At 43.3% G+C, this 14,017-nt stretch overlaps 1 protein-coding gene across 2 annotated transcripts in view; it reads left to right on the forward strand.

The window, feature by feature from the left end:
- Positions 1–14,017, forward strand: part of MKRN1 (makorin ring finger protein 1) — a 302,715-nt gene that overhangs the window by 154,163 nt on the left and 134,535 nt on the right. For both annotated transcript variants that reach the window (XM_069628815.1, XM_069628816.1), the window contains exon 4: positions 11,823–12,055. In XM_069628815.1, coding sequence (XP_069484916.1) covers positions 11,823–12,055 — 233 coding nt within the window. The remainder of the gene's footprint in view (positions 1–11,822; positions 12,056–14,017) is intronic.

Raw genomic sequence — 14,017 nt, forward strand, 5'->3', positions numbered from 1 at the left:
GGGATTAGGAATAGGGGGTATTAATGAGGAATACAGATCAAATATTTCATTAAGTAAACATAATGTTGCATAATAGAAACACATTTATGTTACTCCATGCTGTTTTAAATGGCAACTCTTGTATCGGTGACCTCTCTGACTCCCGTATGTCTTGATTATGCTCTTATTCCACATTATCTCTACTTGGAATCGCCCTCTAATGATGTTTTATCAATAGGTGGTGCACCTGTGCATATAGCAGCACTTGGTGATTCACTGTATGAATGTTCATAACCAGACAACTGTCGCTTACTGGGGTGTCTGGCGCATATTGGGAGGACTCGCCTCAAGATGTAACTTCAACCTAAGCAGTGGGTATACCTTATGGTACTCCAAAAGGACGAGGGCAAACAATTGTTGCATTTGAGAGATTGGTGGTGCAGGGAGACAGTCTTTATACCGGAAAGTTTGTTATGCTTTGAGTTTCTCACAAGTGAATATCGCTTTGTACCCTATTCCTGCACCTGCCTCTCCAATAATGTAGGGAGGAGTTGGTTTGTAGTCAACACAAGTGCATGCACGTTGATCATGAAGAAATTCATAAGTGTTGTTTGCTGTCTTATTGTAAATGTGTAATTGATACATGTTTTAGATGGTCAGTTTCCAAACAGTACTCATTCAGTTGTCCCTGAACCATTGTAGCAAACCCATCAATCGTTGCAATTTCCAACCCTTTGTAGGACTGGTCCAGTTAGAGGTGCATATCCTATGTGAGGGGTTTACTTGGATAACGTTTTTGAAGTCCCTCTTCTTGGTAGCCTTTTTTGGTATAGTCGGTCAGCATTCTTAAGTAATTTTTAAAAATGCGAATATTGCATTGATTCCTTCACATTATTTAATCTTCACATGTGTTGCAATTGTTCAAAAATTAGTCAGTAAGCAATTGAATACCATAATGGTACAATTCCTTTTTTTTTTTTTTTTTTGTGTTTGCGATTAGGTGGCTCTTTAGCTCTGTATATAAGCCAAAACGATTGTAATTTAGAAAAGCTAGGGAGAATTGGTATTTGGGGGACACAAAGATTGTAGGTCTTTGGTTATTTACCCACCCCTTGACGGCCCACGGCCATGCTAATCCCTATGACCATGCTCACCAAACTCCTTCCCCTCCAAGCCCAAAACACATCCTCCTGGGATCTTTGAGATACCCTTTTATAAACTTGGATGGGCATGGATCACCTGGACAATTAGTGGGTTTAAGATTCTGCAACACTTCAACGCATCTGATTCAGTAACTATTGACGACATGGCAGAACGGCCACTCGACGGTGCAGAATAACTGGACTTATAGCAGAAATTACCTTCTTTTAAGTTTGCTATCTTATCAAAAAGAGCCTGCTGTATCCTGATGCAAATCCTAATCCTTTGTAACCTGTTCCTCTGATACAATATCAGACCTAATTATTTCAGTGTTTTGAAGACTTCTTTAGAATTGGCGCTAGCAATATTAATATGATAAAAATACTTAGTTTTTTTCCCTCCACTATAGTGTTTCTACATTGAGATGCTGCTAAATTATAGGTCTTTCTGTCATGCAAGCGAAGATTTCTGCCACAATCTGTAGGCTTTATTCTTGTTAGTCGGTACATTTTGAGTATACTAAGACTGTATAGTAGCAACCCCACTAGTGGATTTACTCTTCCTGGCTGGAGCAATGCCATCAAGGGCATGAAAGTAACCAGTTGCAATGACATCTGACACTAATAGAAGGCAGGAGCCAGTGATACATTTACTTGCAGTGCTACAAAGAACTTGGCACATTTCATCCTTTTCGATCCCATTTATGCAGGCCTCAGAAAGAGGGGGCTGAGGGGCGTTCAGACAACAGTATAAGGTATTTCAGACCTGCTCTCACATTCTTACTCCTTTGTTCAGAAGTGAGTTGCCTTTGCCTTGCGTTCATATTTAAACTGCGCCTGGACAAGAAGCAAACTAACGAACAGTAGCTCTTCCTCAAATTATTCTGCCCCAAGATATTCAGCAGATCAATCTGGGCTGACACTTGTGAGTATGTACTTTATCTGAAATTTAGGTAAGATAAGCTAAACCTAGTACTCTCTGCCTCTTAGCAGAGCGCTGGATTTCCTTCTCCGCACAAGCACTTTATATCGTACTCGGTAATCCCTAATCAATGCATTTCGAATTGAAATGCTTCAACAGTATTTGCCTTCCTTGATAACGGAGACATGCTATAAAAGTAGTTTTACTAATGCACTGTGTTCATTGCATGTTGCACTTTTACAGACCAGCTGCGGCTGCCAATTGTACTCATCTCGTGTATACATTCATGTTTTTTTGTGGGTATGATGTTCTAAACTCTGTTCCTAACGCATATTACGTGGAGTTTCTTGAATCGCAATGCAGTCCCTAGTATCCCTCTTAACATCTGTGTTTTGACCCTAACCACATTTTGTCCAGATGAGGGGCGCTTAATGGCTTTGCTTAGTGAATATGGCATATGCTATAATTCTATTCTTATGAGACGTGTTTAATGAAGACCTATTGAATGTAATGTTTTATATTGTGGTGTTCATAATGTTGCTTTGCATGTATACCTAGTCATAATTAGCTTTTGTAAATTTTAAGAACTTTTAAATAAACTTTATGTAAAATACATTTATGGGAAAGGTTTGGGGATTCCTTATTGCAGTTTTTGATTTTCATGGATTTAACTAATCATTTATAACCCCCACATTGTGATATGTGCCATCAAAATGCCCCATGCTAACAAACATAATTTGCCGGAACTATCACCAGATTGTTGGTTGTAGGAGTACGTTGTATAGCAGGCTATGGGTTAGCCTTATTTGGAAGCGTGGTGTCCGAGGGAGCATGGTGTTTATTATCATTAATAAACCGCTCAACCTCCCGTGGGCATCGCGGCGCTGTTACAGACAGCATACTTAGTTACATAATACAGTTGCATAATACATTCTTGGTTACATGCAGAAAAGCAGCGGGGGGTGAGGGGGGGGCAGAGGGAGGGATGACAGTTGAGTGTAGTTTTCAGCACTTTCTAGAAGGCTTAGTTAGCGGTGTTGGTTCTTGCATGTACTGTCGGGAAGTGGGTTTTTCATTTTGTGTTCAAGGGAGACCGCTTTGTGTACTTGGATACCAGAAGACGTTGGGGAGGAATAGGTTGAGATGCTTGATGGATGATTTACTGTTGTGTAGGATGTGATGGTGCTCATTTAGCATGTTGCAGTAGGAGGCATGAATGGAGCCTGAGTGGAATCAATGTGAATGTCTGTTATGCTTTGTCTGCTGACTAATTGTGCATACCGCGCTCTGAAACACTTGTGTACGAGCGCGATAGAAATAAAATATCAAATCAGATCGAATACCTGGGAAAAAACTAAATCTTAATTTACGGCAGAACAGCTCTTTCCCCAACGTACCCCTTGGCTGCCTTCATTAGGGCTCGCGCCCACTCCACCCCCATCACTCAAATACCTACGAGGCATTTTCAGCTCTGATTTGACCCTCTCCTGTCACATCAATGCAGTCTCCAGATAATGCACCTTCCACTTTTGCAACCTCAAGCGCTCTATCCATGCCTCTTCTACCCGCATAGTCTCCGCAATCATGGCCATCATCCTCTCGTACCTAGACTACTAACTCCCTCTTCCTAGGTGCGCTTGCATGTCAACTGAAAGCTACAATGGATACAAAACTTTGCAAGGCTTCTCCTCACTCTTCCAGAGAACACATCTCCCCTCCACTTAGGTTACTTCACTGGCTGCCCATCACCCGACAGGCCTCTTTCAAAGCCATGTGCATTACGCACTGCGCCGTCCAAGAATGGCTGTGAATTCCTCCATAACAAGCTCACACGCTACCGCCCCACCCGAACGCTCCGATCCGGTTCTGCACACCTCCTGGTAGTCCCACCCCCGCCCCCCACTTTAAGTTCTCCTGACTAGGAGGTGCCTACCTCTCCATCCTTGCACCCACTTTCTGGAACTACCTCCCCCTTGCACTGTCTCAGAGGATCACCTGTCCTTTAGGAAAGCCCTCAAAACCTGGCTGTTTGCCCGCACCCCCCCTGCACACTCCTTCCTGCCTGTCCCTCTTTCAGCTATGACCCGTCTCTTTCCCTGCCCCCCCACACCCACAATCTTCTGCTCTCTGCCACCTCAAACCCTCTTGGGGCCTACCTACGCGTACGGGGGGACTCGAGGATATTTTAGTAACTTGCTCATGATAATCCTGAAAGTGGGACAGCTATTGCACTCATATGGGCTCACACAGTGGCAATGCATCGCACTTAAACGCACCTTAAGAAAGCAATGGGATCAACCTGCCGGAGGACAATTGGGTACATCTGATCCCTCTTGCATTGCCGACACTGTAGTTAACTCCAAAGCACATGAGGGTGGGCCTTGCTGCCGCAAGTAGACACGAAAGAGGGGGCCTTTTCAAACTTCAAGGAACTTGGGATGGCACTGTATCACTCGAAGATCCTTTCAGAGGGCGAGCATTTATTTATTTTTCACTTGGATTGTATGCAAGACTTATTTGATGGTTGGAACCCAGGGTATAGACTTGGTTTGTACAGCTAACCCATTTTTCCTCTCGCACTGAACATTTGTGAGTTAGCAGAAGGCACAGGCTCGTTCCAACACACCTTGCACTCGGATATAACACAAACGCTACTGCTCAATACCTATGCCAAAAGATTGAAGCTTCCTTTCATGACAAAAAATCGAACTGTAGCTACTCGCATAATTTCTTTGCACTTAAACACAATCGATCCCTGTTTAGTTCATAGTATACCTCGGTTGCGCCCATCCACATGCCATTCAGCCATGGTTGACTAGCTGGGTCTTGGCCAACCTCTCATAACTATAATGGCCGAAATTCACATACTCCTAATAGCACCTCGGTATTCGCTCATATTTTGTACTCCGGTCCCTCTGAGGTCGTTCAACCAACAGCGTGTTGTGACCATAATTATGGTAAAAAGCGCTATACAAATGAGATGAAATGAAATCTGGACATGTCTGTACAACAGAATTATGAATGTCTGCAAGATCAGTCAGTTATTGCTTGAGTGGTATCCTGTCTGCGTTTGTAGAATATCAGTGTTGGTGGTTGTGGAGTTTCCCTTTTATACAGGAGGAGGATCGCATAGTGCCTTTGCTGTGCTAGCGTTTCTACTTATGAGCTACAAGACATGAAATGGGGGCGGGAGGGAAAGGGCATGGTATGCTTTAGGATTTTATTGTTCTAGCTTTGTACTCTGCTTACTTTTTTCTGATGGCGACAATTTGTGCCAGACACCACCTACTTCCGTTGCAGTGGCATGTTTTACCTGTGTAGATTGTTCTGTAAATAAATGTTTTGTTTATTGACATACTAACTTAATTGAAAATTCCTATGTACTAACGTTTTCTGATTGACATGTTTAACTTTTTTTTTTTTTTGGGTGGGGGGATGGGGTGGCAGGATGCATAATTGTGAAATGCATTAGACACCTCCTATGAGGCAAAACACCAGCTTTCGGTGTTTAACATGTTCCAACAAATGTACCCGATTGTGGCGATTACGGTTTGTGCTGCCTTTCCATGTTTTGAGTGGTGGTTATGTGAGGTCACTGTACCCTGTAGAATTGCCATGCCAGTACTTTAGTCCCGGGAAGTTTAGGATTTATGGTGGCGCTGGACACTATGTAGAAATGTGTGTGGGTTTTATTTTTTAATCTTTCAAATATCGTGTAATGCAAATTGAAAGCACATTTTTATGATGCCATACTGCCTTTTTTCAGAAAAAATGCCATATTACGATTTTTAATTAATGCGTATTGTGCACTGCAGGGATTAAGTTTCAAATTGCAATTTGCTATCAGGCATAAAGTCACTTACCCCATTCATTCTCTCGATGCACACAGCACAACATTTCTTAACAATAGTCCTAGTCATCGACCAGTGGCGATTGCAGAGTGCAACTTTTGAAGCTCGTTGTACTAGTAATTGGCATGGAAACGTGGTTGACGATGTGTGAAATTAATTTGTAAATAACGCTCAACATTTCTACTATTTTGTTGGTATTTCAGGTAATTTGCTCTCTTGTGTCGATTGGGTAAGTAGAATCATACTGTAAAAAGTTATACGATTTCGTAGAGCAAACGTTATTGAGACTCGTAGCCTAATTTTAGCATACTGTGCGCTAAATAGTGCTATATGAGCACTCGCCAGTTTGAGGGAAAACGTGGTTATGGCCAGAAATGGCGTCTTAATGCGGAGAATGCCTGGGTAAAGATGCAGGGGAGCATTTAATAGTATCCTTGGAATCTCTTTGGCCTATTCGATAGTGTGTGGACCTGTAGAGAATGGTCCACATACACGAACGACATGCCTTTATGTAACTATTTTACAGTCTGAACAACATGCAAATATTGTCTGCAATGATACATTTTATTAAATCATACAGTCATTTAGTTTCCATTTTAAAATGTACTACAAGATGTGTAAAATGTATACTTAAAATATTTTCGAGATGCAAATCTACAATGTATCGGGTGCTCCTTTCTTTGTGACATCTGTCAGTATGGCGGGAATGTGTGATGTGAAATGGTTTATAGCAACGTAGAGCAAGGATGTGTCTTGGCACAGCGCAACTGCCGAAAACATGTCATGCAGTTTGATAGTGTTCAGTCTATCAAAGAGAAGACTTCTAGAAGGGATTTTATCACTTGCATTCCATACATACATTTTCTCTGCTTGGGTGGACGCTGTGGTCTTTGAGAAACCTGAAGGTGTCTCCCTGTCTAGTCGCTGGGGATCTGTCATCGAGGTGGCCAGGACACTGCCATCGCTATTGGATCCAGTTCCTGGGAGTGAACCAGAGAGGGAGGATCACCTGGCGCAGGGGTTTGGGGGCGGGGATGTCCCTCTGGGATTGGGACACCAACGGGCGAGATGTGGTACCCCCCCCTTCGAAACCTTTTTTCCCCTCCTTTCATGTAGGACATTCGAAACCACTGCTCCCCCACCCCGTTTCCGACACGAACACTTTAGCACACCACAAAGGACAACAGACTAACACCAGAGCCGTTTACCTGATGTCCCAATACAAGGGTCAGGCAAACTCGGGCAATAGATCACAATCGCACACATCTGATGGCCCTTTACCTTCCCCACAGGGATAAAAGGTGGAGCCAGAGAGCACAGTACGAGCACAGCAGACAGCATGACGAGACGGCTAATCTGGTGCGGCAGTTCAAGAGAAGGAGAAAGGCGTCAGGAATCGAGAGGTTGGCAAGGAAAGAAGTGTAAGTGTCATGCAGCAGATGTCAACGGAACACGAGGCAAGCTTATGTCGTTAAGCAGGACCGAGGGAAGCGCCCGCTCCCCAGGTACCAGCCTTGGCTCAAGGAAAGCCAAAAGCCAAGCGGTTCATCACAGCCAGTTAGTCGAGTCGAGAGGAGAATTGATAAGATCCGGGCTGTGTTGAATGAGAAGTGCAAAGTGGCAAGTTTGAACCAAGTTTAATGATCTGCGTAAAGAACTGTAAAAGTGTTAGAGGGAGACCAGCTGCAGAGGGAAAACTGGCACCACGTGGGTGCTAATTCAAGAGACTGGTCGATTCCCCATCCGAGCGAAACTACGAGTACCAGAAGGCTGTACGAGAGTCACCGAAAGAGGTCAAAGGGGGCATACAGGAGGTCTAGTAAAATCCCTGTACAATCGAAAGACTTTGATCGGCGTCGGTGTGAAAGCAAGGGAAATCCCGCCATAGAAGAAAGCAAGGGAAGTGAATTCCGCGAATGTGAAGCTGAAAAGAGTGAACCTGATGGAGGGATGCTGATGAAAGGGGCAAGTCTAAAGTCCCAGGAAACAGTGTGTTGACAAGAGTGAACCTGGCGGAGGGAAGTCCACTAGAACTGTTTGGAAAAGACATCAAGATTTTTGAGCAAAGGAGAAGTCGTAGTGAGCCCATAAGAGGGGGGACCCTTGGGTGAACCCATCATCCAGTGAACCTTGAAAACACACTTTCATTTGTTAAAGGAACTTTATTTTGAAACCAAGGAGGCCCTTGAAAGCACGATAGCCTAGCTATCCGCGGTCTTGATATCATTACATAACTTTCTAGGGATCTGCGCCCAGAAGAGGGGAATCTCGGGGTGAAAGTAGTCACCCAAAGCCCATGGAAAAGATCATTTTTTTGTTGTATTTGATCGTGTCGGGTGCTCTAAGTCAAGAGACTCTCGTGAAATGAGACTTGGCGATCAACGGCCCTGATAGATGAAAGCTCGAGTGTGTGTCCTCGGAATTGCAATTAGACCCGTTGGCTTGTGCTGGAGAAGCCAGAGACTGTACAGTGTTCCAAGCGCCCACCCTACCCTGTGATCAAAACGTGGGGAAGGGAGACCCAAGCTACCGCATCCTGACATATTATTTGAGGACACTTCTTTCTTTTCGAGAATTATCCCACACCCATTTTGTATTAGTTGTGAGGTTTGGCAATAGGTTTCTTAGTATAGGCCCTTTTATTTTTGACACGACGCCACTAGGACGGCCTTACTTTTCATTTGATGGTTGACGCGTATTCCCATCTTAGATTCAGGTTTAGAATAGGCGTTTTTCCAACCTGCATACAGGATTCATTGTTCAATAAACAGCCTTGAACCATTGTGTCTGTCTTACTTGTTGTCACCATGAGTTCCTCACAAGTCACAAATGCCTTGAATTTGAAGAAGCTCAACAAGTGCCTTGTTCACATTAAACGCTGCTTTCTTGCAATTGTGGTTCTTAAGAAAGGGCAACATTTACAAGTGTCATGTAGATTGATCACGCTTATACGTTTTAATTGTGATACTTTCTATTCTTACAGATTTCTGCCACAAGTAGTCTTTTGTTTTTTAAATTTAATTGTAAGTCTGCAATATTTTTTCATATTTACTTACATTTTAGGGCCTTTCCATTCTCTTATCTTTCGAATGGTGTACAACTAAGACACTTGTACATTTTGGATTTCTTTATTCATTAGCAACTTGTAGATTTTGCACCTTGCTTTTGGAAAAGGGGAAATGGGTTGCACATCCCATGCTGTGGTGTTCCAATGCATGTGTAAGGTCGCAATTAGGATGTTTTTTGTGGAGGGCTTACATGGATACTCCTTAAGTAATAGATTTCAAGTATATTTGTATAAAGTTGTATTTTGTTTCTTTTTCTCATAAATATGTAGTACCCCTGACCTTACCCTTTTTAGGGCGACAGTGAGCCTGGAAATGTGGATCTGTGAGTCTATAGGGTCCATCTTTACTAAATGAAGTTTGATGGAAACTGCAAACTCTTACTAAGTCCAGGAAGTTGAAATAATTTGGCATGGATATCATGGTTCTGAATTGCAATTGGGGTGATTTGAAGAGATTGTTGATCGTGGAATGTCTCCGATATAATCTGACCAAAAATTGGAGGGAACATCCTGGGCTAAATGAACCGCACAGATGTGGTGGCATGTGCAAAGACTTCATAGTCGATGGATAATTCTGAATGCCCGATTATATTGTTTTCAACAATAGTACCATGGCAAGGTTGGATGTTTAGTACTAATGTTCTCAATCAAAAAATAGATACATCTCTTCAATGCTTGGGATTCAGGAAATAGTTCAATTCTTGGCCTATGAAATTTCCATAAGCTAACTCTTCAATATCACACCTATTAATCATGACTTGTATGGAAGAACGGGTATCCACTGGAAATTGCATGTTTAATCTAAAAGAGGCTGCACACTCAGTTTTTAGGTTGTGTAATGGTTGTATCTGCAGTGTTATATCTTGTATTGTTTATGGCTCTGTTAATGTCACTGTTTTCAAGCAACTCATTTTACAATAAAAAGGGCCACATCTCCTTTTTCCACTTATATTGAATGTTCCAGTAAGCAAGGTGTTCTACACTAGTTTGGATTTATTTTTTAAACCAGGTTATAATGGTGGTTAAACATACAGTTTCCATACTCTACATCATACAGTGATGTTAATTTCAAGATACAATTACAATAATCACAATGTATCTAAGCAGATCATGTTAAAATAGCCTCTAAAGATAATGTATCCCTATGGAGATCTCTGTTCTATAAACTTGAGCCTTTTTTTCAACCAAGCTAAGCGACCACTACATGAATTCTTATTTGGCATGCTTGATCAAATACTTGAAGACAACTTCCTTGCAAAGTTTGAAGTTCCTGCAAACTGTTCAAAAGTTTATATGGAAAGGAGTTTTCATACTTTCTGATGTAACCTTAACTAGTCATGACCTCATGAGCTATATGGATTAAATATACACACGGATGTGTTTAGTTCTGTTTATGATGTAAGTCTTTGCCACTGGAAACTTTTCTTCCTCCAACTTTTTTTTACCTGTGAATCCCTGTGCGCCCCCCTAAATGATCCCTTGAGATGCCATTGTTCAACCCTTATGAATGGATAATTGTAGGTTTGTTGTTTTGACCCTTTTTTTCCCCAAATGTAGCAAACCGCCTTCACTGGTTCATCTCGGGACAGTTAGGAAGGCTCCCTGCTGGCATGATGTTTGTGGCAGGAAAGGGAGTTCTCATTGCAAGTTGGAGGCAGCTCCATGAGGCTACCTTGCTGCCAATCGTGATATTTGTTTATGGCTGATGAGCAATAGAATGAACTGCAGTCGGAAGCTCTTGTTAAAAAGGGAAACGTAGGGACCTTTTTGGAAATGCCATGTTCATCGCTCTAATGGTAAATTTCTTTTGTGCCAAATAAAAATGCACTCCCCTCTTTACCCCCAGAAATCTGCAAGGTGTTGCGCGGTTTGGCATTAAAAAGTAAATAATAACGGCCAATGATGTCAGAGATTGGACATCCTTTGGTGATTTGGGCCTTCTAGGTTCAGTGAGGAATGGTCGCGCTCCAATGGAGGCCACTTCGCCTCCAGTCAAATCTGAACTGGAAGGAGTGTCCTCCAGGGAAATCTCCTGAAGGGAAACCATGTTGGGGAAGAAAACCCTTCTCCGTGGTACCCTGGCTATGCAGCGGATGTAGACCGGCTTGATGGCAGAACGGTAGGCACACATGCAGGGATGATGAATAGAAGGCAGTAGCAGACCTGATGGCAGAACATTAGGCACAGGATAGCGGGCAGTACGGGAAGTCGGCTGGTAGCAGGATAAAAGTTCCAGATAGTATAATGATCCAAGGAGTGTAAACTGGGAACTTAGCGAGGGGCTGAATAGAACACTGGAAGAAAAGGGAGACAAAGATCCCAAATGCTAAGGCACACAACAGGAAGAACGTAGGAGCATCATGCACAAGAACAATACCTAAAGTTGCGATACAGGGAGATCTGGGTGCACTGTCCTAATATACACGGAATCTGAACGCTGCAAAGTAAACTGGAAGTGAGGCAGTGGACATCATCTTGTGATTGGTGAGATGTCCCCTTCCGGCTGAAACGCTGGTTGTGGCAATGTGTCCATCCTTGCCACAGAGACCATCATGGGATCATGTGGAACGTCCTTGTGACAAAATAACCAGTAGACCAATGTTTCTGATTAGTTGGCAGAGCTGTTGAAGGATTTAAGTGAAATACATTCTATGCATAGGTTATTTTTCCTTCCTCTTGGCTTAAATGTTGCCTTTCTGTTGTGCTAAGAGTTTTCTTGCATACTATTGAAGTGGACAGTTTGTGTGGGCTGGTCTTGTTCTTTATCAATGAAGGAGCACCAATTTTACAACACTTTTGTTACAGAACATTGAAATGTCATTCTTTGAGCTTCAGCTCGTAACTGATTCTCTGTCTCTCAATAGCCCCATCAGCACCATCTGGTCCAGAGGCTCCTGTGAAGACAAAAATGTCCAAGGACGAGACTGAGAATTTGGAGAGCAGCCCCGAGTTGAAAAAGCAGCTATGCCCCTATGCGGCAGTAGGAGAATGCCGGTATGGGGAGAACTGTGCATACTTGCATGGCGATGTCTGTGATATGTGTGGCCTGCAGGTGCTTCATCCAGTTGATACAGCACAGAGGTCAGAGCATATTAAGGTACTGATTTTATAATATCAGCGTTTGTATTAACTGCACAACTCCACCTCCTTTTAGATCCTCTGTGGACACCATGTCAATGCAAACCGAAAACCATTAAGACTTTTGGAGGGTTACAATTGGGTGCGTTTCCCCCACTAGTCTACCAACATTTCAGTATTCCTATTTTTTCAGTATTGTTCAAAAGTAATCTTACTCCTTTGCAGTGCCTGTCTTATATCTTTTGGATATATGCTGATTGTTTCTACCATATTGGATGGATACTTAATTTTATTGTTATTTAAATGTTGCTCATCTATGGCATACAGGGTCTAGATACTGATGCAATTTACCCAACTGTTACAAAGCGTATGCATTAAAACAGCACTTTCAAGCCTCTTTATGTGAATCCTTTTTCTTCCCCTGTCCTCCACCTGCTCTTCTAATATGTCCATCTCAAGATTTGGAACTTTGCTACCTGTGCCCTCTAAAACCGCCCATGATACACGCTCCCTTATAAAAACGGCCTTCCGGTGGGGTGACTAGTAATATAAAATCGCTCCCTATTCAAATTCCTTGATTCACATCCATTTGCAGGAATGCTCCCACCCCCCCCCCGTCGATTTCCCCAACCCACCACTTAAGCCGACATTCATTCAACCGTAGCAGATTATTTCACTTGATCGAGAGCACTGCACTCCCAAGGTAAAGCTAGCCACAATCTGAATGTACCCTATCCGACCTGTCCTATTCTCATGTTCTCCTTAAGCGCCCACCGCCTCCACGCTCCATCACTGGAGCTTCCTGACAGCTAGCATTCCAGCGCATTGTCTTTGAGCGCTGATTTATTGACCCTTCCCTAGTGAGTTTGGGATGCAAATGGTGTCCACCCCCTCAACCCCCCACCTCTCCCAAGAGTCGAATAACATCGGGCATGCTTGCACCAACGATCTCTGCTTTCCCTGGGAGAGTAATTTAGCCCAGTTAACAGTGGGTTGGTGCCAGTGTTGCTTTGTAACGAGCTTGATTTCCAAACTGAGTTAGTCCCTAAATATTGACTTTGTTGGAAATCCCACAGAGTTCTGCAACACCTTTGTTTTGGTTTGAGCGGTTAAGTGGGTTATTGCTACTGTTTAGTAGGGCTGAGAGTTTGGTGCCAGGGAGGATGGACAGACTCTGATGCGGTCAGTGTATGAATAGGATATAAGAATCAAAGCTGGTGCCAGATCCTGAGCCCTGCCTGGTAAAGTTTTAAATGTGGCTACTGACACATTTTTGAAAACCTTAACAATTGTGCTATGGAGGCTCCGTTTCCCTACTGCTTCCAATGTTCTTCTAAGATTGGTGGAGGAGGGGAAGCTGCACCCTAACCAGTCAGTCGCTGCAACAAGTCCTGAAACAACCCGAACCAGAGGATGACCTGTGGATGTTGGACTGAGACAAGCTGCCCAAGATCTCACAAAGAGCGCTTGGCATCTGCAGATGCCCGCCTCCCTCAAATGGATGTAAGCCGCTCTCCCTAACTCACCCAGCTGTACTAGCTGGTTTGAGAGCCTTCAAGAATTGTGTCGAGGCATTACCCCTGCTATTAGCCCTTAATGTGTGTCCTGCTGTGAACTACTGGCATGTTAAGCAATTACTTATAACATTTGATACCCATTCATTTAAATCCGGGAAAAACCACGACTCCTTAATGCATGCAGCAATTACCTCTTTTCCCGTATGTGTGGGGTGATGCAGTTGTGAGAGGGCCATATCTAGTAGTGTGCGAGGCATCACTACCTTGCCTGTATTCTGTCGCCACAATGCATCAGTAGGGGACATTGTGCACCGCCTCTTCACCCATAGTCCTTCTCCATAGGTGCTGCATTATTTGTGTTTCTGATAAGTGGTTGTATCATTCTGCCATTAGCATCATCTTAAACCCCACCCCCCTCTCCATTTGTGGTCGATGTCCCACATTTCCCCAAAATATGAAGCCTG

Source organism: Ambystoma mexicanum, chromosome 12, assembly GCF_040938575.1.
Source record: "Ambystoma mexicanum isolate Mex_15411 chromosome 12, UKY_AmexF1_1, whole genome shotgun sequence".
Taxonomy (NCBI): Eukaryota; Metazoa; Chordata; class Amphibia; order Caudata; family Ambystomatidae; genus Ambystoma; species Ambystoma mexicanum.